General features: G+C 37.5%; 1 protein-coding gene and 1 pseudogene across 4 annotated transcripts in view; both read right to left on the bottom strand.

The window, feature by feature from the left end:
* The window catches only part of NRP1 (neuropilin 1), a 137,316-nt gene extending 112,376 nt beyond the window's left edge, over window positions 1-24,940 (bottom strand). For 2 of the 4 annotated variants that reach the window (XM_054695024.1, XM_054695025.1), the window contains exons 1-2: window positions 24,308-24,717; window positions 20,687-20,861 (exon numbers count right to left, since the gene is read on the bottom strand). In XM_054695024.1, the coding sequence (XP_054550999.1) occupies window positions 20,687-20,861; window positions 24,308-24,608 (476 nt within the window). In that variant the 5' untranslated portion in view covers window positions 24,609-24,717. Of the gene's footprint in view, window positions 1-20,686; window positions 20,862-24,307 lie in introns of all 4 variants that reach the window. The other 2 variants (XM_037510463.2, XM_037510462.2) reach the window with 2 other exon arrangements.
* Window positions 1,528-11,137, bottom strand: LOC119245106 (uncharacterized; annotated as a pseudogene).
* Window positions 24,941-25,182: the final 242 nt, after the last annotated feature.

Below are 25,182 nucleotides of genomic sequence, written 5' to 3'. Positions count from 1 at the left end.
GATAAAGTCTCCTTGACAGATAACTGCAAATTATGTATGCCATAGTAGCCATTAAGCTTGCCTTATTTCCTTTCTGTTTAACACCTTTGTTGAGGGTCACCAATGATGTCTTGTAGCTACTCTATAAAGGGTCACCTAAGGAAAAGCAGTTGCATGCTTAACATCTGGGAAAAATATTCCTTGTTGGGTAGTTTTCATGAGAACAAAGTTGTTTCTCAGATTTTTTTTTCCCCTTCCAGCTTCCAGCTTTGTTTCCTAGGAATGTGTAGTAATGCTAGAGTTAATGAGTGACAGAGCCCTTGATTGAATCAATATTGAGTGAAATTAGCTTGTATACATAAATATCAGTACTTTTGTGGGAGTTGGATTGAATTTCTCAAGAAAAAACACTGAGAAAATATTCAGGGCGGGGCTACAGCTGCCTGACAGAGGTCAAGGAAACCTAACTTTATAGATGTCTTCATTTTCTACATATGTTGAAACAATAGGTTGACTTACAGCTTCCTTGCTTAGTTTCCCAACTGCCTTGTAACAAAAGCAATTTACTCCCATCCCTAGAATATAACTGGGATTAATAATTCTACAAACTCAAATCTTCATAAAGGGAACACTGTAAAGCATTTCTTCCAGTTCCTGAAAGCCACAGTTTAGATGTTTTCACACAACAGCAGACTTCTCAACTAAGTCAGGCTCAGCACACTATGATTTGCAGCCCAAGTATGGTCAACTACATGTTTTTGTAAATAAAGTTTAATTGGAACACATCCGTGCTCATTCATTTACCTATTGTCTCTGGGTGCTTTCTTTAATTATAATGGAGAGCTGAGTAGTTGAGATTGAGACTGTTTTGCCAGCAAAATAAATATTAACTATCTGGTCCTTTTCAGAAAGTATGCCCATATATGATTTAAATATCATAAATACCATAAATATATCAATATCCTTGAATACACAGGTGTGGTTTTAAAGTAAAATTCACCAGTCTTGTGGATTTCCCTCTAAAACAAATTGGTAATTTGTTTCAAGAGTCTTAATACTGTCCTTGTTGCTTAGTTCAGGAACTCTACTTCTAGAAATCTCTTCAAAATAAATTCTCAAAGATACATACATAAGCCTTATGCATACACATGTGCATCTCTGTACTATTCACAATTATTTATAATTTTGAGTAATTGAAGCAATCAAAACATTCCAAGCAGTTTGGATAAAATCTGATTTTGAAAAGATAATGTGATTTATAGAAGACATGTTTTAAAAACTATTTACAAGCCTAGTAGAAAGTAATGCCTCAATTTAATTCAGGAGAAGTGGCATGTAAAAGCTGTCTATAGTCACCTCATTTTTTAAAAGATACATATTTCTAAATGATGAAAACAGGCTATATATATATGAATAGAGGGTTATTCATATATATATATGAATAGACTATATTCATATATATATTCATATATATTCATATATATATATATATATATATATATGAATAGAGTGTTTTCTTAGAGTGGTAGAATTATGGGTGGCTTTATTTATTTACCTTACTCACAGCTTATATTCTATTTCTTAATGGATGATGAACGGAAAAAAGTGAGTAGCACCCTACTATCTTAAGACAGCAACTCTAACTTAAATGCAGACCCACTCCAGAAAAAAATCCCTTCCTGAGGGCTACAATGGGCATTTACTTAAGTTTTCAGAACTCAATGATAACTAATAATTTTTATTACTTATCAAACAAGAAAAAGTTATTAGATTTTATTATTGTTCCTCATAGCTGAAAAATTCCACAAACAACACATTTTTTTTTCTCCCATGTATATGGCTCATTTATGCAAATAGAGCTATAATTACAATTCTCACACTGGGGTCTGGCTACTTTGGAGGGTAATTTTGTGGTCTGCCAAAGGGTACTGCTAATTAAATTAAAGATTTCCCTTGCCCCCAAATTAAATATGTAAAGGACCCGTACATATAAAAACAGGTTTTAAAAAACTGCATTGACATTAGTAGTTGGTTGTGAGTTCTCCTTCAAGATCAAGAACTTAGACTAGGGGTTTCATCCAGGACTCTTTCTTCTGGTGCATTTTGGGGGAAATGCCTGGTACACCAATCCTCACTGCTTTCAACCTCAGTTCACAGTTCACAGGATAACCACATCCTGCCCAGTGCTCAGAAAGTTCTACAGTGGTGTCCAAGAGCTGCCAATGCCACACGCATCCTGTTTGTTGGGTAAGTGATAAAGGTAGAATAACTTAGGTAAGTGATAGAGGTACATGATAGAGGTAGAATAGCTTCATTTTTTATGTGCTGAAGTCTGGCTCTTTAAATCTAAACTTTTTCTGACTTTTTGTTTCAATACATTCCAAAAGTTTAACATTCCCATTTGTGTTAATGTCTTTCCTCAGATCCTGTGAATCTTCATTTTTAAAAATCTCAGTAAATAGTGATAAATATTCTCAAACAGCGAGAAAGTGCTGAATATTCTCAAATAACAACTTGCTCCCTAAAATGGTTTCCAAATATTTGGCTCTTTTCTTTCTTTGTATATTCTTCTAGTCAAAGAAATCCCTTTGCCCAGTTGTGGGAATGGAGGTCTGTATCCATGAAATGTAGGTGGGGAGGGGCTCCATCTTTCTAGGCCACAACAATGAAGCCACACTGAATCTGAAAGCTATAGCAGGCATCACAGTTTATGGTACCAGGGTATGCCACAACTTGCAGTGGGTAATCAAAAGTATTTCAGATAAATGGCTTTGGTTTCTCTATTATCTTCCTATCGGTCACCTACAGTTTGCCCTGATACTCAGCCACACAGTCCAGCAGGCCAACATACTTTAAAGTCTGGTGTTGAACAGCACTTTTAAGAGCTCTTGGTCCACTGGCATCTCTGAGAATGTAGACGGGGTCAAGATTTTCATCTCTATCTTTTATGTTTCCCTGGGGTTTCTTGAAACCATTTTCCTTGTAAAAATATGATCGAAGAATATTCAGCAAAGCCATCCTCTTCCAGTTCCAGAATCGTCTGCTGTTTCCGCCTCTTCAAATAGAGAATCTATTCTGCTGAAGGACCTGGGTCACACTTTATATCATAATCCTACGCAAGGGAATTTTTAAAGAAATTGTAGGCTCCATGTAACATTCAGCTTTATGCATCTCTCTGGACTGGAAATAGGAAATCAGTTCCATGGAACACTTGGATCCTCATCTTGCTTTGGGGGTTACTCTCACTCACAGATTCATTGAATAAAGCATCTTCCTCAATCAATGATTCTTGAGTCTGAGCCTGATCTCTGCACGACAAGGCAGACCGTACTCAATTAGAATATTTTTCTTAATTCACTTCTTCATAAGGGTTCGCTTTTTTTTTAAGGTCACATAAATAATAGGAAATGAAGAAACCCACATTGCAGGCTGGCTCTACAGAAAACCCCTTTGAACTTCTGATTTGTCTATAGATGGTCTGAAACTCCTTCATCTTTAGATTTTTCTTTCACTTTCCTCTAGTCTACTTGCTATGTTGAAACCATTTTTAAATTTTTGCATTCCTCGGAAGCCACCACGTTTCACTTAACTTCCAGGCACAAATCATGGGTGGGTTATTTTCTCCTGCCTTTCAAATATTTATTTAAAGGAAAAATATGCAGCATGATTTCATCATACATATGCAACCTCAGTGTGTGTACATTTCTAAAAAAGGTCCAGTGTGCAAAGAAGAATATGGGATTTGCCAAACCACAGAGAAAATTTTTACTTAGAACTATAAAAATGTTAGCAATTTTTAAAAAAAATTGAAACCTTGAGTTTTAAAAGAGTAATTTTATGGAATATGCATATTTATTTAAAACAAAGGAATTAATTAAAAAATCCTCATTGGACATACAATTTTAAAATTTATTTTTGATGCTTAAGAAAAATAAATAAACATGGCTTTTTATTTAATTAACGAAAATGTTTGTTCCAAATAGATATCTTTTCTACCACTTGGTGGACTGCCTATTTCCAAAAGAGTCATATCTGCCCATTAATTTTTTTTTTAAAGATTTATTTTTATTTTTGTTTTTTTATTTATACAATAACTGTGGTATAGGCCAGAGGAACTGGAGGGTGAGAGGATTCACCAGAGACAGAGTGGGGAGCAGAACAGGCAGACAGACCGAAAGCACTGCTGAGGGGAGCAGTGGGCACGTCAGGAGATGTCTGCCGCGCCATATGGGTATCTCCTGGCCGGCCGGGAATTGAACCCGTGCTGCAGAGGCTGTGAACAGCTTCACAGTGTGGCACTCAACCCGCTGGGCCACTGGGGAGGCCCTGCCCATGAATTAAAGATGGCATGTTTGTAGCACTTGTGCTATCATTTTTCCCTTAAGCCTCAACAGACATTATAGTCTATTATGCTACCCCTTTCCAAAAATGTTTCTTGAATGTACTACAAAAGGCCACTAGTAATTGATCTGAGGTATCATGTGGTATCAAACTTATTTGTCATCCTTGATATGGCTATGCAAGCGATTTGGCAAATTAATTTTAGTTTTCCTCGATCTCCTAAGACTGAATAGTAGAAACCACATTTATCAGCATTGATCTTTGTCATCTTACTTGGAAAGCAGCAGGATGTTGTGTATATATTTCAAAATGTCTGAAATGGAACACAATGTCACTTTTAAAATTTTTTTTTACTATTTACATTACTGTTTATAGTACCACTCTTCCTTCAGATCCAAAGTTAAAGCACTCATATAATGACTGATATTCTAGTTCCATCGCTCCTCAAATCCTCCCCCTGGTCAAATTCTGTCCATGCTTCCTTAAGGATGTCTCTTTCTTTCTATTTCTACTGATTCTAGCTACCTTCAGGAAGTAGATGGGGTCTGTAGTGGGAAAAAAAACAAGATGGAATAGTAACATAAAGCATTCTACTAATTTATTTAGTCATGGATATTTTCATTGAAGAATTATTATTTCTCTTCCTTGGCTAGGGATATGAGAGAGAAAATATTTCCTACAATTTCTTTTACTGGTTTCTATTAATTTGTGCCACTTGAAGAGCCAGTCAAATGGCTGCCAGAAGTATAAACCAACTCCAAAAAGTCATAGTTGACTTTGGCCAGTCCCCCACTGAGAGATTCCTATATATGAATCACCCAGAGGCCATATTCCCAGCTGTTCTGCTGTGCTAGTTTCTGGCAAGCATATACTTTAAAGCAACTCCAAACCATCCTGGGAAGTTTTGAAGCCACATGTTCACTCTATCCATGTCTACTGCTTCCTAAGGCCTGTCTCTTGGGACTTGCTGGGGAGTGAAAGGGAATTGATGGGGACCTATAATGACTGACAAAGAAGACAACACCTAAAGTTAGAAATGGTCAGAGGGTGCCAGGCAGTCATGGTAAACAGGCAGATATGGGTCAAGTATTCAGGGTTGGGGATTGAATGAACTTGGGAAACAAAAGTTGCTCAGCTTAGGGCTGAATCATAGAGAATCTGGAACTCCAGCTGTGACTTACAAGTAGAGAGACCAACAACCCGACACAAACTTGACGCTCAGCCAACAATTGCCTCAGCCAGACGTTTTTAATATGTATTTTGTTTGGAGCAAAAGCCAGGTCCCAAGTGGGTCTGTCTTGGAACCGCAGGTGAAGATAATGAGGATCAGCAATCTGGAAGAACACAGAGAGAGCACAAAGGACGGCACCTGGCCCAGCAGAACTCTCTTGTTTATCATTGCCATTCTAGAAGATAAGTAACATGAGGGCAGGGAATGATGTCTGTTTTGCTCACTGCTTTGTTACCAAACAGTAATTGGTACACACTACATGGTCAATGAACATTGAGTGAATGAATTAATGAGCAGACGAGGTAGTAGCCCACAGCTGAGACATTCATTCTTGGACAAATTTTGGTATTCAAGTTAACAATGATTTAGAAGATACTTGAATTTATCCTTACTTCCAAGTTTGGGAGTTCTGAATTTATTATCACTTATATATTTTGAATGTGTATGTTGAAATGAATGTTTAACAGTGAACTCATGTTCACCATCACTCTCAGGGCCTATAAAGCCAATACATAAATCAAACTCTAAAACAACATTGATAAGAAATATGAATACTTTCTCAAGGTCATCCCAAGAAAGATGAAGTGACAAAAATAATGGGGGCTAATAGTTCTAGTTCATTTTTTTATCATGATGTTTAAAAATACTAAACATCTTCCAACTAATGCTGAGAACTAAATAATTCTAGATGTTAGTCCATTTGTTGGACTTCTGTTATTGATCACTTGTTTTAACTAATTAACTAACTCGCTAACTAAACTAAGACTAAGGAAAGACCAAATAGAAGAGAAAAGGGCAATTAATACATTCATTCATTTCAGATCCTATTTATTTGCATTTCCATTTTGAATTACTTGGATTTGTTCTTTAAGTCAAGTTTCTTATCTATAATAGAGTCATTAATAGATTCATTAATCAATAATCATTAATAGAGTTCACTAATCTTTCTTGGTGACACAACTATGCTAAAGTGTGCAGATGTGCCTAGTCAGAGGTGCTAAAGAAAGGAACTTTAGAAAGACAACAAGTCTTAATCACACCTCCACTCCTGTTTACACTTTGGCAAGATTTTTTATCTTTATATTATTTTGGTGATTTTATTTTAGAATGGGTCTGGTACAAATAAACAATTTCCGAAGAATGTGTGAATTAACCAGTAGTTATAAAGAGCTTTGAAATGATGATGTGCTATCAATGCTAAATCAAATTATAAAATTGCACCTTTGCAAAAATGCTATTGTGGGAATAAATGAATCTGAACATTGTATTTACAGTGTGATTTTCTTCTGAAATAGAATATTCATAATAGGACTCAGCAGGCGACAACAAAATGCCATCTTATCTCCTGTTGATAGACCACAATTTCAGAAAATTATTTTTACAATGGCATGTGAATAAGCGCCTTAATTTGAGACTGTTTTACAAATAGATACATAGATTATTATATAGCTTACACTGCCTTTGAGAGCCTTTGAGACATAAAAAGTGAGGTGGGATTCATTAACAAAATCACTGTTGTCATTCCTTTGCATTTTTTCCAATATAATTTCTATTCTTTGCAATCTAATTTTAACAAGCTATGTTGAACAAAAAGATAAGGTAAGAAGTTACTTCAGTGTTAGCGATCAAATCTGAATTTAGGTTAATAGTCAGGTTATCAACTGCAAGTTAAATTATATCGTGAACTTGACTTGTGGCTCATTTAGTTTCAAGAATAAATAACTCATTCCTACACAGAATTTCCACTTATAGCAAATGTTTTATATTCAACAGAAAGCAGAACAATACATATTTCTTAAGACTACATTCCCAGCTTTCTAAATAACTGATTAGATCAAAACGTATCTGTTAAAGTCTAGAACAAAATATACCTAGATTAAAGTCTAGGTGAAAAAATGGACAATTCCTTGGAAAATTGTTGCCAAAATTGAGTCTAAAATATCTGATAAAATTTAGGGGCAAACTGACATAAAGAATGTGTCTTGGAAGAAGAAAGGAACAGGAAGAGGGATGGGGGCTCTGTTGCAAAGGCAGGGAGAGACTGCATTGAGCTGGAGTAGCTTCCGAGCTAGAAAAGAAGAAAAAGTAGGAGGTCCTTGTCAAAGGCCAAAGAAAGCCCATGGATCAGGGTCTGGCTAAAACATCAGAAAATATATCATTGGAATTTACTCTTAGGACCACAGGATCCTCCGGCACAAATAGAAACCTCTTATGTTAGAGGCAACAGGGCTTACAGTGTGAAACTCACCACTTATTTCAGAGAGGAGGGGATGGAGACCCAGAAAGATTCAACACTGAAACCCACAACTACTCTGAGGCCAATTTATTTATAAAACTCAGGATCACAATGAGATCCTCAGGCATCACACATGAAAGCCCACACCACTAACTCAGCAAGTTTCTCAAGGGAAGCCTGGACATGGTCATCAAGGGACTGGCACAGAGCAGGATCAGCTGATAGCATAAACAGGTAGTGCTTTTGTCCCAGCGAATCCCTGCCACCCCCTCCCATGAAAGGCAAGAGTTTATATCATAGTCACTCAGTTCCTTAGTTGTAGACAAACTAGAGGCATGAGAATGAGGGCATCTATGGGTTTCCAGAAGATAGGTAACAGAAATGTTTGGAAAGATCACAGAAAACTCAGTGTAAGGCAGCGACATGAGGGAGTTGTAAGTTATAAAGCTATGTTGTCTGGAGTTACCTGCTATTGTAGGTATTGGTGCACCTGCTACCTCTTTGTTTCTTCCTCTTAGGTTGACATTAGCTCATCGTGACACAAAGCTTTAAGAAATTCTTAGGAATCACTGCTATGGTGACAGACTTGTGAACCAGGGCAGCAGGTGAAACCCTTCATTGTACATTTTGGAAAATACACTTGCTGTAACCCCTGGGCCAGTCAGTCTAGCACCTGACCAGGGTAGCATCTTTATGTAGATGCACCAAGACACAGGACTTGGTATTTATCTGGTGACATGGACTATCAGTCATGACATTCTGTGCGTGTTGCACCCTATGTTGACTTCTCCAGTGGACAAGCTCACTTTATACATCCTTTCCCGGCTAGCCCACTGTGGAGTTAACATGTGCACTTATTGGGGTTGCCAGCTGGAACGGAAGAAGGCTCTAAATTATTTGTGTTAAATTTATGTAAAGGTGGTTTGGATGTGAGCCCAGATAGGAATATACAATAGACAAAGTTTGCAGAGTTGTGACACAAAGTCCCAGGAGTTGCGGGGATGTCAGAAAACACTCAGCAGTCAGGACATATGCCTACAATGTTAATACTTTCTATGCCTCTAACTCCAAAACAGATTATGGAGATGACTGTGAAACAGAAAGAAAAGCTTTCAGTCAAGCATTACCGCTGCATATTTTTTTTGAGATTTAGCTAAATCTACTCACATGGAGAAATATAGAATTTTAAAAATAGAGGTTGTTAGAGGAACTATGTAAGTTTGACTCTACTACCCAGGAAAATAAAGGGCTTATCATGTAAATGAGAAGTAAAAATATGCATTTTTAGAGTCTCACTGAGTTAGAGACTCTCCCAACAAGCTGACTTGCTTCTGCGGCAGTAGGTGAACACACTGCAGAAAACTCAGTGGATGTCAGTGGGTCAATTCAAATATTGAGAACCTGCAATTGTAAAAACATCATGCGAGGTTCTTCAAGCAGTAGAAAACAGTGCCAGTCTCTGTTTTTGGGTCCCCTATAAGCTACTTGGGCAAAGAGTAACAGAATATTAATGACTATGACAGACTACAGAATATTGTAGAGAACATGAATGATACAGAGACATGGTTCTTAGGAATATCAGGGGAAGGACAAGGAAAGGGAAACCACATTTAATTAATTGATAATTTCCTGATCTGGGGATTGTGAAGAAGCATAATTTCAGTTGAAACTAGGATGTGTGCAATACTTTGACAGGGAGACAGAAGTATGTAAAGAATATTTACCCTGCATGAATCTGTAAAAGAAACACCTACCATGGTGTAGGAAAGCAGGTGTGAGTCTGAAGAAATACAAGGTGACCATTTTGGCAAGAATACAGAGGGGAGGCAGAGGGGCTAGGTCAGAGAGACAGGTGGGAGCTGCCTTGGGAAAGGTTAAGAAGCATAGACAGAAGCAAGGAAGAAATGGGAAACTAGGTTTTAACTAGGTTAAAAACTTAGAATTTGGGTGGTAGCAGTTGAAATGCAATAGGAAATATAGACATGACGGACATTTATGAATATGTAATTTAGAGATCGTCAACTGACTAGATTTGTGGGCAAATAGGAATCAGGAACCATTCCAGAGTTGCAAGTGTGAAAAAATAGGAAAGGAAGGAATCAATAAGAAAAAGAAATGGTAAAAGAGAAGTCGTTGGTAAGCGATGGTGCAAAATAGGATTTTTAATTTGTGTTCATGGTCTGTTACCTGGGAAGAATTTGGAAGTTCGAATTCAATGTTTAGATTAAATCTAGGGCTGGAAAGAAATTTGGGGATTATCTGAACTAAGTGGCTAAGTTCAAAAAGCAATTCAGCGTAAAAACATTTGGGGCAAAGGCAAAAGGTGGGCAAATGCCTATAATTAGTGTTGGAGGAGAGAGAGAAAGTAGCCCAAAAAAGTGGTCAGAGAAGTGGAGAGGAAACTAAGATGAAGCAATATCATGTGATGTAGGAATGAAGAACATTGTAGCCAATTGTGTAAATATTGTACATACAAATGTTAAAAAAATTAGGGCCAAGAGATAATGATGGTTTGGGGATTGGAAGAATATTTGGAATATGACATTTATTTTCATCTGTGCTTTTCTCTCTGAATTAATACTACAAAATCCAAGGAGCTTCATCTTTCTTGGACATGAATATAGTGGCACTACTTCCTTTAACTGATTGGGAAAGGCTGATATCTCTGTTGTAATAACCACCATGATATCAGTTTCCACTTTGCTTATTTAACTATGGGCTCGTTTACAATCTGAATGTCATGGATATATTTATAAGAACTCAGGCACATGAAAAATAATGAGTTATTTTTAGCCATTAGAGCTATTATTAAGTTTGAGATACTGAGATAGTATCTTCCAAGGGATTTTCCAGAAATTCTACCCATTTAGATTTTTAGAAGTCCAAAATTATAACACAGTTAACCAGGCAACTTATAAAAGTGTTCAGAAATTCTTGTTGGCTGAATCCATGCTGAGCATTAGATGCTATCTCTATTGTGACTATGTGCAGTGCTTTTGAAATATTTATAAGTGCCTCCACCTAAGGATGCAGACACTACTGTTTACAGTCTGAACTTATTTTAAGGAACAAAACCTGCGGATGCACTTCCTGTTATAGAACTACCTAGGTTTTATTTAACATACTCCTCTTGTATTCACAAGACACTTCCACCTACATTATCTCATCAAAACTGTGTTACTGAGATAGGTAGAGGAAGGAAAGCTTTTTTCTTTTCCAGAAAGAGAAGGGAAAAAGATGAATCAAAAACTCTGTCTAGGCTGTTTTCCTCCATCAGACCCTGATGTTCTTACATCTTCCTGAGTCACACTGGCTAACATTGTCAAAGTCACGGATTCTTTTGGTGCCATATTCAAGTCATATGTAGATTACAACCCAGCCCACATGACCTGTGTCCTGTCTCACAGATGAGAATGAAAGGCAGAGGTGCAATTATAACCCATGCCCCTAATTCTCACCAGAACACTTTTTCACAGGGAGCTGCTAACATAGTCCCCTGACAATCAGCGATCCCCAGCTTGCGTTAATGAACTAACACACACATCAGGTATGATGCTAAAACAGCTAAATGAGAATATGTCTTGAAGGACTGAACCAATATATTCTAACAGTTTCTTGGGAGTCTCCCCAGACACAAAGAAATGGGCTCTGCAATAAACGGTAAGGAAAACGTGAAACTTTTTTTCTTGGGGAAAAAAAGTAGAATATTCCAATCGATGGTAAAATAAAACTCCACCCTATCCTCAGCCTAGTGTCAACAATGTTCTTTGAAAAATAAAAATATGGGCTATCCCCTGGTAGAAGCTGCTAGGGCAGCTTCAAGTATTGTTTTTGCCCCCAATGGAACCAGGGCTGAAATTTTTTTCAAAACATGCCTGGTGGCAGAAGGGCAGGCTGTGTGTGTGGTAGAGACTGTTCTCATGGCTGTCTCCAGTCTGCAGGCCTTGAATGCACTGCAGAGAATGGGAGACTACAAAATTCAAGTTCTGATGCCTCCGACTCAGCTGGTTGATTGCAGGAGGGAAAACCTGGTCAGATTCCTTGAAAGCAGAAATGCAGCTACCACCTCCATGTCCAGGGAGTGACTATTTCTAAAAGGTTGTCACTCACACTGACCATTCACTCCAGTAGTTATCAAAATTGCCCGTTATCAAAATTTGCCCTTCACTATATTTTGCTTGTCTTTTCCAGGATGTCTACTGTGAATCATAACTTCTACTCTGCAAGACAAATTTTTTTCATTTCTAGTTTTCATTTTCTCTCTCTAGTCTTTCCAGATTTCAATTTCAATAAAACCAGCAGCTATTTAGTTCAGTTAAACTAGTGTTTATTATGTACAAAGTGTTCTTTTGGATTGTGGAGGGTAGAAACGTCAGATGTGATTTCTATCCCCACAGAGTTCACCACCCAATGGGGAAATAAACATCTATAAGTTAGAAAGAAGAAGCTAAACTAATGGGTGTGGGATAGAGGTGCATTTAGTGTCAGACTTAAATTAATGGAGATTTGTAATTTCTATTGGCTGTTTTTTTGGGAAGAGTAGATGAACCAGAAATTAAAATTTTAATATATTACTATCAACTTTTCTGTGACCAGATTTGTTTACAAAACACACTCCCATTTTCTCAAGTTATTAAAGCATTGATAGACAAATATGAATCGACATAAAAAAGTAGAGATTTAATTTAGATAAGTTTTTCTATATCTAAAAAACCATCCCAATCTGATGAAGTCAACTTCAGTGCTACCAAGTTTGTGAGGGATTGTTTTTTGTTTGTTTATTTTTTTTAAATTAATGGTGTCCTTTAAATCTGGGGATTTAGTGTTTTTATTTTTTAAAGTTATCTCTCTATTATTAAGATTTTTGACCATATCTTGATTTTCCCTAATTCACTAATTGTTTCTATCTCACATCATGGCTGCTCTTCATATCTGTTGGCTTAGAGAGTAAGGCAAGGAGTTGGAATGGTGACTATACTGACTGACCTTTACCACCTCTGGGTGTTCTAAAGAAATTTAAGAACTTGAATAAAGCAACACTTAGGATCCTCTTTCCACCCAGGGTGATGCTCTCCTGGTGACATGCTTGTCTGTCACAGAAGTAACAAGCCATCACCTCCAACCTGGCTTGCTGCTGGTACAAGTACCTGACTAAAGACAATATATTCCAGAGCATCTGTTTCTTCTTAGAAAACACTCTTCTGTTTCCCATAAGAATGCAGTGACTGAGCAAATAGTCTCTCTTTAACTCTTACAGAGTAACCATGGCAAGTACAGTATTAAAAATTTACAAGTAGGAGAGCTGTGGGACAGCAAAACTTTCCAGCTATTTGCTCAAGAATAAGTAAATGAGCAGTGTTTGGAAGATAACGCAATCTTCTTACTCCTGGGTCTGTGAGAAAGCACTGGATACAGCTGGTCTCACATATCCCTTGAATCAACTGTATAAATTGAACTCTTGTGCTGCCTGGTTTTTAGACTTTGAATAAATACTGTATTTATAGGTGCGCTCAAACTCTATCAACCAAAGGGATCCAAGTTTAGATATGTTCTCCCAACCCCAATTTCATTCCAGAGAGTGAGTTTTGACTGAGTAGAAAATAACCAATTAGTTGGAAGTTTCTAGACACAATTTTTACCACTGTTTACTTAATCTGAACTAAGAGTTAAAAAGTTAAGTCCTTAGATAGTTGGTTTGCATTTAAACTTTTCTCTGAGATGTTTCATAGGAGAAAATGGACATTCAAGTAAAAATAAGCTGGCAAAATTTTCTCATTTAAAAGGCACATTCCCTTTAATCACAAAGATGAAAAACTAGCACATCAACTGAGTTTCTGTGCTCATTTAACTTTTCTACAATGCAATGTTGTCACCTGTAAAATGAGCATGATAGGAGATGACATGAGATCTTGTGTGTGGAGAGCCCAGTGAGTAAGAAGGCAGGCATGTCATGGGGACTCAACAGTAAGAACCAGCCATGATGATTCCTTTCTAAACACTCTATTGATTATTTAAAGGAGTAAAAACAGGTTAACTGAATAATATATAAGATATGTACAATACAGTCCTGGACTTGATGAGGAGAAAAAAGGTGTTATGGGGCAACTGAGTAGACAGAGCCAAAAGATTTTTTCTCTCTTTTCTTTGGCAGAATTCAGTAGAGTTCTGAATCAATGTAGTTCACTTTCTAACCTAACGGTAAAGGTTAGCCAATTTCAACCATAAGCCAGTGTAATGAGGTGGGTGCCTTTAAGGCCAATCTAAGAGTTAAACGATCTATTGTCATGCCTAACTGACCTATACACTAGAAACAGTTCAATCAACCAGAATAACAGGAAGAAAAATCTTCTTTTGAGGTGCTATGTTCTTCCAAGTCACTCACTACTACAATCAGGATTGATTACAAACACCCAATTAAGAGGCATTTGGAACCTGATCTGAACACTAATCTTGTCTCATTCTTCTTTAGATTTAACGATCAGCCTTGATGAATACTACAATGGCAATTAGTTGAGCTGATTTTGTAACCTCTTTTACAAGCACACACATGCACATGCACATATGTGTTTGTGTGTGTGTTGGCCGAAGTATGTCAGCATGCATGCGAGTATCAAGTTTTACGCTGAAAAGAAAGGAGTTGATAATATGCGTGCCGGCTGAAGGCATATGTTTCACTTGGATCAATTTTTAAGTGCCTGCTCCCCAAAGTGAAATCTGGTTTGAAATGCCATGCACATGTTGATTCAATTTGATAAGACTGAAACTAACCTTCTCTTTTAGCTTTGCATAAAGGTTGCTTCTTTTATATTGTAAAAATGCCTAACACACAAGAACCCTATAATACTCGAGATTCAGTTTGATCAAATGTGATTGCTTATAGTAAGAAATAATAAAGAAAATTAATTTTATTAAACACATGGGGTTCTGTTTAAATTAAATCAGTGCTAATGGGGAACAAATCAAAAGGAAGAAAATAGATAATTATCTGCCTGAATAGTAACCAAGGATGCTGCAGGTGGTAGCAACAACATTGGCCAGCAGTTGTTCTGAGAAGGGTTCATTCTTATCCTCTCAATAGTTTTTTAATTGAATTGAGTTGGTGGTGGGAAGTCACTTCCCATATTGGGAAGTAATTTGTGATCAAAGCCAGTAATAAAGAGATGAGGAAAAAACAAAGCAATGGAAGATTTTTCTAATTTGCTTTGTATATAAAGCAGGCTCCAGATAAATTTTGTGTTTAACATTATCATAGCATATGTATCAAAAAAAGATATTTCTATTGTAGCTAGCCACTGAAAAAAATTAGAGAATGTTTCTGTAGGACTCTTGTTTTTTTATTATAAATGAAACAAGATGCACTTTCTAACTCTATTCCAAAGAGTATACAATATTAAAGGTAGTACACACAGACTTTTAAGATTAAAGTTTAATTTTGTCTGATTTTAAAATTTATAAAAAGGTAATTATACAAGTCAGGATAACAATTGCCCATGAAGCCAAAGGTTTGTGACGGAAAAAGAACATGAGTTGGAGGGAGCTGCTTCCTAGGAAGCTAGAAATGGTTAGTTCTGGATTGATTGTATGGATGTGCTCAGCTTGTAAAATTTTATCAAACTTTACACTGACTTCATGTATTTTTCTAGATCCACTTTAATTAAAAGTGCATATACTTCTATATTTCATACAGAAAATGCAGTTATATTTTAACTTAAAAATGCCCACTTTTTTTTCCACAAAGGAAGGACTTTGTTTTGATTTAAACCACATGACTGGGAGGAGAGTAAGCAATTTGCATTGAATACAGAAAACTGAAAAACGCAATGTTCAAAAAATCAAAATTAATGCAAACATACATGGTGAACAAAGTAAATAAGGAAAGATTAAAAACAGAAAATTATATACATGGAAATCAAAAACGGAACTTACATTCCCCAAATTGGCAATAAACAACTAAGTGACCATTGCATAATTACATTTGCAGGAATAATCAGATTTGAGAAACTAAGGGCAGATTAATTTTCATTCAGTGAGTTTATCTTCTATGAAAATAAATGAAATGAGCAGTATTTCAAAGTCTGTAATAATTTACATAATTTAAAAATGAACTTTAATCAAACAATATGATTGGTCTCCACAAAATCCCCAAATCTGATTATCATCTCTATCTAATCATAACTTTACTGCAATTAAACTTCATATGAAGTTATGAGTAAAATCTTTCTTTGCACAGAATTAGGAAAAAGACAACTATTTTTGGTTATACAAATGAGATAACAGATCTAAATTTTAGACAGAAAAACATCTATGCTGTTAACCATGTATCTTGGTAAAATTATGAGACAGCACTAACAAATGAGGCGCTGAAGGCAGGAACCTGTCAGTAAGGGCTTTGTCCCCCAATGCTACCATCTTTTTAGACTCTTTTTCTGGAACTTCACATTCATTTTCTTAATGTTTTTACCCCAATGTCTGTGAAATTTTTATTGCTCCCCAGATGATGACATCTGATCTGAATGTAACCACACACCTCTTGGCTCAGCAGTATTTGTCACAAGCCATTATAAATTATCAAGCTGATAGTTCGCATTGCTGGGAAACTGGAAAAGTTTCATAAATTCTAACTACTGTATCAATGACATTCTTGTTTATTATGCAGATATAAAGTTTTATGAGATTCAAGATGTCTGCCTTACCACCGAAGAAAACTACAGTGGAGTTAAGATCTAACCAGCTCAATGTAAGTCCTGAAAGCCATTTATGAGGTAGAATGAACACTACTTTCTGAGAAACACTCAGCAGGTTGTGTTTTTCTTTCTTTTCTGTCTTTGACTATGCTTTGACATTTCACAAAGATGGAGGATTTATAGAAAAATCACATTCTTTCCATTCCCTTAACACCTTAAAACATTCTCTAGTTGCTTCTCATATCAACATAACAATAAATCCAGACAGTTATCTAACCAGAAGTTCGTTAGCTCTGCAGACAAACGCTCTCCTACTTCATTGACTGTTTGATCCACACCACACCTTGTTCAATAAAAGAACTGAGGGAGCTATAATATTGTGGTTTTGATGCTGATATATAATAAAACCTGATTCAGTGGTGGCATAAACATAGGTGATTTCATCTTAAAACTATCAAGCACAACTTGCAAAATTATTTTCTCTAAGGAAGTATCTCTTCTCCCCTTACCCCCTGTGATATTCACTGTAAAAACTTTTTGTAAGGCTAGATTCTTAGTTTACTTAATAACTCGGAAGGTCACTCCTGGTGCCATTTATATGAACATTGTTGGTTTATATGCATTTAATTCTGTGGCTAAAATTATGAAATTAATGTTTTTATTTAATTGTAAATAAAACAATAAAATTTAAATTAAAATATTTTTCATATCACAATTGGACTATTTAACTACTTATCCATCCTTACACCCTGCAAATTAATTGTTTACTTGGATCTCAAGGATGTTTCTCTAAAAGCAAATGTGCTAATGAATTGATTTCTTGAGTTTTCACATGGTGTAAGTTGACTATGCAACAGGTACTCAAATAATATCATTTTGTTCAACTTGGATTCATTATAATATCGATGAGAAAAAAACAATCCCCATAGATAAGGAATGCAACAATTTTACTGAAGCACCTGTTTTGGTTATATGTAGTTTCACTGAAAGTACTAGTTCCTAACAACTGACTGACAACAGTGAGTAAGAATTTACTGTACAAATACTGACATTTAAAAAAAAAGGCAGGGTGCATCCCATTGCTGGATGAAAACATCTAATTTGACTTATGCTTAGCTTCTTATTTCCTAATGTTCTAACAATCACTAAGTTGTTAAAAATATCATCATAATGGTGATAACATATTTTGAGGGGAGCTTTTAACCTTTCAAAAGGCTTTCATATTCACGACCTCATTTTATCTTACCAGTAACCAAAGACATCGTGTACTGCTATTAGACATAAAGTAGTGACAAGAACAAGATATTATATATCTCAAATAAGGCAAAGAGCTTGTTCTTAACAGAATGGTATCTAAAAGCTTACCAGCTTTTAAAATGTCTCTGAATATGGTTTACCCTACCTAGCTTTGTATCATGTCAAATACAATTTTGGGAGTTACCTAATATAAATTACTAATAACAACGAAACAACCCAAACCATAAACCTGTTTTTGTACATCCAATGTACACTTTTAAAGTCTATGAATTTGTTTTTCCTTCCAAGAGTTTCTGGTGTTTCCCATTTTTCTGGGATATTCTACCCCTCTATGGTGTTAAAGCTATGGATTCTCCTCACAGTCTTTACAAAAGGAGGTACAAATTGTTCCACATGCATAGACTCTCAACTACAACCTTTAACAATGAGCAGAGATCATGTGGCTCAAGGTGAAACAGAGTGGCTACAATGCCTTAAGTCGTTCTTCTTATATCTTTTTGAAATTTTCTTTTTCTTTTCCAAAATTGCTTTTTGAAATTTATAAAAACAACCAGGTAGCAACACTTCAAACCATAGCACAAAGATATGTTTCCAGAGCCAAAATCTCCTCGACCTCATCAAGCTATATATACCCACCCTTCAAAATTGGCCAGAAGATGACAACTTCACAGAGAACAAACCCTGGGTTGCTAAAATTAAGGAACCACCTTATTCTATAGAATTAAAAAAAGGTCACCATTACAATTACAGAGATAATCTTTTTGACCATCTCAGTCTCTTGAATATAATATTGATATCACTAAAATTACCTTTTCTATAAATTATAATTATTCTTTTTAAAGTTATCTTTAAAAAAGAAAACCACCAAAAAGGTGTTCCTCAACCCCACCATACTCCACCTCATATCATGATACAACAAATAATTATTTAAGATTTACTGTGTGCCAGACATTTTTGTAGGCACTTTACATACAGTAACTCTTGCAACTGGCTTCCCCTTTTTACACTTCTTTTCCAGCTGTGTGAAGTGGCAGCTTGTACCAATTCATAAGAACCAGTTGTACATATTTGCAGGTCTGTGCAATGACATCAGAAAGGTACTTTGAAAAAATTGACTATGGAGTGGTGAATATTCACTACTACAGAGAGTGGTGAATATTACAAATCAAGACTTGACCCAGTCTCACCCAAGATCCAGCCACTAAATATTTATCAACTTAACTGCTGTAAATAATGATTGTCTATACTGAATTATTTAACTATGATATGATACACAGATAGCCATGATTTTCAGATCAGGAATTATAAACATGAAATTATTGAAATCTAATAGCACCTTATTTTTCAAATATTGTTATTACATGATTATGTATTACTAGAGTTTCTTAAAAATGTCTTTTTAGTTTAAATATTGTCAAAAATAAAAATGAAAACTAAATAAAATAAAGCAAAAGAAAAGTAAAATAAAATAGAGAAAATCCCCAGGTTGTCTAGGTTGTCTATGTGATTGACATGGGAAAAAAAAAAACAAAATCCTCCATAGAGAATAAAATGGAGAAAGACACAAGATTAAAATGTCAATATAAAGCCAACAGCCCTTCTAAATCAGAGAACAAAGAGTAAATTGGAATTGCTATAATTTTATTGTGCTGTAGTATATGCTGATTATTTGGAAACTGGCCAACAGTATACTTGATTTTTATCCTAATTCTCTAGTCACCAGAATGTTGAATTAACCTTACTTCTCTGACCACGAAAAACTAGTTCGCCCCACCAACTCAACAGGTTGTTAAAAACTTCCTACAAATGGGAACACTTTCATGTTGTTCTGTCTTCCCTAAAAGGATTATGCATTTGTAAATAGCATATTTTTAATAATGAATGTGCCTGCATAATAATGTTTATATCCAGTGAATGTAGTAACCTCTATACAATGTATATGGTTATATCAAATTGACCTTTTTTAAAGCTTGAGAAAACAAATCGGTCTAAAGTGAGAAGCACTTTAGAATTGAGATTTAAATAGATTATTCTCCTTTGCTAAAACTATTTATATCTAAACTTCATTAGGAATCTATCTTCGGGCTTAAGTGTTTGGAGAACACACCATGTTCGCTGCTACAGAATGGCTTGATGTGGACAACACAGAAACTGGATGTCCAGAGAGAAGAAACACCTGGGTCTGAGTGCATTGCTGTCTACAATATTAAAATATACTATCCATACTGTGGAAAGCAAAACTTACATGCCAGTTCTTTCATATAAAGTGAGAAGATATAATTTAGAGTAGCTTTACAGTGAGAATGTTTTCATAATAATGAACTCTGGCATAAATTGGTGCTTAGAAACTAACAATAGAATGAGATGCAAGACTAAAACAAATGGATGAAACACAGGTATATATTTGAGTCCCACTGTATTCATTGCGAATTAATAAATATTTCCAAGCATTTACCATGAGACTTGAAAAAAATCAATCTAATATAAAACCCCATCATCCAACTTATCCTCTATACCTTATCTTTATTCAAAGACAACTTGTTCTTGTCATGTCAAACTCAGTAAGATACAGTTTCAAATCACACAAGGTATCCAACTTCACCTGTTCATGTGATATGTGAGTGACCCAGTATATTTAATAAAATTGCAAGTTTTGTTTTTTATTTCTTCCCCTTTCCAGAAACACACACACTCTCTCTGTCTCTCTCTCTCAACAAGAGTTCCCAAATCAAAAGTGTTAACAGGAAAAAGATTACACATTGAAATTCCTAGTTTGGGGAACTCAGAAATCACTTAACATAATTTAATTTCCATACCACTGACATATGATCTGGCCTAGATTAGAATCCCTCCTGGATCCATTTATAGCCTACATTTTACTCACAGGTTTCCCCCTCTTAGACATCCATGACCACTAGATGGTGCTGTGGTGCCCTGTTCAAATACCTTGTCACTTACTTGCAATCTCTGTCCTCCAAATCGAAGTGAGGGTTGAAGTTGATCATAATTCTCTGGTATGGTTCGGGAGCTTGAATCAGCCATTCACATTTTTCACTTGGGTGATAAGAATCAGGATATCCAGGGGATGTTAGGTACCCTGGGCTTTCAATTTTTATGGTATCGCCACATTTATCTGAAAAAACAAACAAACATCATTTTACATCTTTCCCCAATTCTCTTGTTATTTTTAAATTACTGGTTATTAAATGTTCTATAACCTTTTAAGGGAATCTCCAAGATGTGTCCACAGAACTTTCAGATGGTGCTGAAAGCAACACATCACCTAGGAACACTTTTTGATGCCAGGAAGTTTGGCTCAGGAGGACAGTGGACTAAGGATGTCAGGATTCCACTCCTACTCCCCACAAACTTCCATTCCATGAAAAAGGTCTTCTAGCATTAAAAACATTAAATCCTCTCTATTGCTGTTAACATGATCCCCGGGGAGCTTCTCCTAGACTTAATTATCCCCCAAGAAGTGTAATCACATTAAGAAGCAAGTTCTAAGTGGAAGGTGACTAAAAGATGCTATTAGATCCCATGTGTCACTTTTTGATGATAAGCCTGGTCTATGTCATTGATCAGTGGGGAGTGTCTCCCAAGACTTCGCCTGGATTAAAGCCAAGCCTTTTTTGTTGTTGTTTTATCTGCCCATAAATCTAAGTGATGTTGAGTTATCTCCGCTCTTGAGATCCAGACCCAAAGAGAATAAAATATATTTGGGGAAGCAGAAAATATTCTGCTCTACTGCTCTAAGTAAAGTTATTCAGGCTTGGAGACCAGATCAAAGCAATGGGGCAGAAAGAAAAATAAACAGCCACACAACATTAATTCTAATTACCTACATGTTGAAAAAATCCTACCACACTGAGGTCTGGGCATCACATGTGGTAAGTCATATTCTCACCTTCTGGGAAAAGGTGAGCTAACTTGTTTTGAACCTTTATTTCAAAAAATCCAAATGCTGAAGTGATTTATTGAGAGCCAAATAAACCACTCTCTGGGCTGCTTTATTGTTCAGTGTAGATTTTCATTGTCACTTTTTATGATGAATTTCATACTGGAGAACCTCAGCCTGAAATGCTGCCACATTTATTGATGCTTAATTTTAAGCAATAAAAATTTGGTACATAAACTATGTAAAAGGAACAGGTATGAAAGAGTGAAATATATAAGCCTATCAATCACAAAATTTCAGTAATGGTATATATAGATTTTAATATTGCATCTAATAGATTCCCCGTGGAAGGAGAATGGCATTCTTTGCTCTCAGCATGAATTTATAAATCTACAGAATTTTATTACAGGAAAACCAGGTCAAATGGAAATGAAAGATGAAGTGCACATCAAAAATGCATAAAGCTACATGCATTACAGAAATCATTTCCCATAAATTAAAAGAAGACAATATAAATTACATTGTTTTTCTCAATTGCTAGAGGTTTCTGATTGTTTTTGAAGACTTGGGAATAGTCTTGTACTGGTTTCCTTTGCCTTGGCTTTTAAAACCTTAAGGTTTGCCAAGAAGAAATGTTGCAACTGGAGTTCAGAATCTCAACTAATGATAATAGGGGACTCAGTTATGTGATTCTGCTGAGGTTCTTCCATTATTTTAAATGTGCAGAAAACTTGCAAAGTGACCCCCCTCTCATTAAGTCTCCTCTGGCTCTGTACAAACAGCATGGCAGTGTCTGGCATCTGTTACAGGAGTGAAATAAAACAGTACTGCTTCTAGTCACTCGACAGAGTCACTTTAGAAGACATTTAGGTGGACTTGGTACCACACCAGAGCTCTTTAATCTGTGACTTCTGAGAAAGTGACAGTGTAATAAGATAATGTGGACTGCTGGACTCTCTGGCTCTGTTAAATCTCTCTAACAGTTGATTAAGAAAGAGCAATTTCTAATGACTCTGGACCATTAGCCCTAAATAAGGTTAATGAATTAATTTAGCAAACACTGGTACTCAGAGGAGGTGGACATGGCTTTAAAAGGTCTGCTGAGTTACAGGGGCATGTACTTGCTTTGGTCATTTCAAGCATAGCAACATGGCTTTAACCAGCCAGACTCAAAGGCTGAAGCTAAGGTTCTGAGCATTCGTCACATTTCTGTCAAAAAAGTTGAAACACACACACAGAGTTCAGAATCTAAAGTCTGAAAGCTCTTCGCATTAGATTTCATATCTATCCTGTAAACACCTCCACTACAGATTTAATCTTAGGAGTTGTGAGGGTAGGGGCTAGATTACGATATTGCTAAAGTCTCACCACTTGAGCTCTTTCAGTTGGAAGAGAATGTTATTTCATTACCTGCCATATGTTTGAGAGATGCCACCAACTCAGGTTCATTAATAAACTGAACCCCACATTCACAATTGTGAGCATGTGTGCTTTGCTTCCAAGCATATCTTTTCGAACACCGCTTGGTCGCTGTTGGAGGAAATCTATTGCTTCAATCACAAAACCTCCAAAAAGCAAATTAGGGAGATTAACTTCCATCATAAAGACATGATTTAAATTCTTCTTGGTATGAACCTCTCCACTTGTGGTCTCTTATTAAAACAATATACCACAGTAATAGTGGATGTTCTTTTCTTCTAATTACTTTGATTGAAATCTAAACCAGACGAAAGTAAATATTTGATAATTAGTTAATAATTGCTCGAGACTTACTGTAAAGATAATTTCATACCCTTGCCTTCACCGACTTTACAGTATAAGTCAAACATGCCTACAAACAGATCACATTTTAAAACACACTATTTAGGTTACAGGATACTGTTTATAACCCAGCAGCCCTTCATTTACTTAACTGTGAGTGGTTTTAAAAGCTAAGTGAAAGCTGCAACTAGGTTAGGGATTTTCAGATATCCTGGTGATTTACTCTGTATATATCAGATTCCTTCATTGACACTATACAACCTTCATTCATACTCCAGACCGGATTAGGGATGATTTACAAAGGCGGAGGAGGGAGTTCCTTCAACCGACAAACTACTATCTCTTGCAAGCACCCACCAGCAGAAGCGGTTTAGGGGAGCTGCAAGGGAACCAGGAGGTGGTAAAGTGTTCATTAACTTTCAACAGCCATCAGATTTTTGAAAGGGAGTCTCATCTAATTGCCTTTGGGAGGAAACATTATTAAGATAATTGGTGTGCTGATCTGGGGAGGTAGGCAGCTCCTACAGCGGTAGGAAAAACCCACAGACAAACCACCAACTTCAGGAGGGAGGCTGAAGATTTGAAACCTTCCTGCCCTAAACCTACTGATCTTATTTCTGTATTTCTACGCCTGCCTAAAAGTTTCTTTCTGCCGGGAGGTGACTATTCCCCGCTCATCCCGGTGGCTCCAGTCTCCCGTGAGCTGAGCGGGAAGCAAAACCCCGGTCGGGCGCGGGGAGCGCAGGGGTGCGCTAGCGCGGGGTACCCTAGCGCCGGGGTGCCCTAGCGCCGGGGTGTCCTAGCGCCGGGGTGCCCTAGCGCCGGGGTGCCCTAGCGCCGGGGTGTCCTAGCGCCGGGGTGCCCTAGCGCCGGGGTGTCCTAGCGCCGCGCGGGCACACGCGCCTCCGCCTGTCACTTACCGTTGCGAAAAGCGCCGGCCGGGGCTAGGGCGAGGGCGAGCGTGGCGCAGAGGAGCGGCAGTCCCCTCTCCATTCTGCTTGCGCGGGTTCCCCAGGCAGACGTGGGAGACCGAGACCGCAAGGGGGGAAACACAGCAAAGGGGGGTGGGGTGCGGAATCTAAACAATCCGAAGAGCCTCAACTCAGCGTAGAGCGTGCAAAATCCTCGGGCGGTCTTGGGGAAAGGAAAGCGGAGAGGCAATGCCTTGATCCGAGAGGAACGCTTCTCTTTTTGTGTCTCAAGTCGCCTGCATCCTGTCATTTAGCTCCGGTTTCCTCTCTCTTTTCCCACACTTGTTCCTCTTCCAGGAGCCACTGCCCGGGCCATGTCTCAAAAAGGAGGGGGGCGGGTGGAGGCAGTGCCGGGGCGGGGGTGGGGGGGCGGCTGGGCGGGGGAAGAGGGAGATAAGGAAACACACACCAAAGCCAATTTCCAGAGAGGGAAAAAAAAAATCCGGCTTGTTTCTGGACCCGTTGGAGCCGAGGAGCTGGCGCCCAGGGGAGATCCGGGGTGTCTGCTCGAAGGAGAGGAGCAAGCAATGAAAAGATGAGCGGGAGACAGAGGAGTTTCGCCAACTGCACCCTCCTCTCGTCCCCCACCTCCTCGTCCTGGTCCTTCTCCTCCCCTTCTGCAGCTCTTCCCTCGCGCCCGCCCTCCGCTCTCCCCCCGCTGGCTCTCCCGTAATTGCCTGACAGGAGACGGGGAGGAACAAGTTTCTCTCGGCTTGCTCTCCCCGTCCGTCTGCCCTTCTCCACCCGAGGCCCCGGGGAAGGAAGACGCTGGGTTTTTGCGCCCAGCGCGCGTGGGTGTGTTGTTTGGAAGGGGCCACCAAGGT

Source organism: Talpa occidentalis, unplaced genomic scaffold (assembly GCF_014898055.3).
Source record: "Talpa occidentalis isolate TD23 unplaced genomic scaffold, MPIMG_talOcc4v2.1 talOcc4.14, whole genome shotgun sequence".
In the NCBI taxonomy this organism is placed as follows: Eukaryota; Metazoa; Chordata; class Mammalia; order Eulipotyphla; family Talpidae; genus Talpa; species Talpa occidentalis.
Note: the sequence above shows the minus strand (reverse complement) of the source record. Positions and strands in the feature narration are given on the sequence as shown.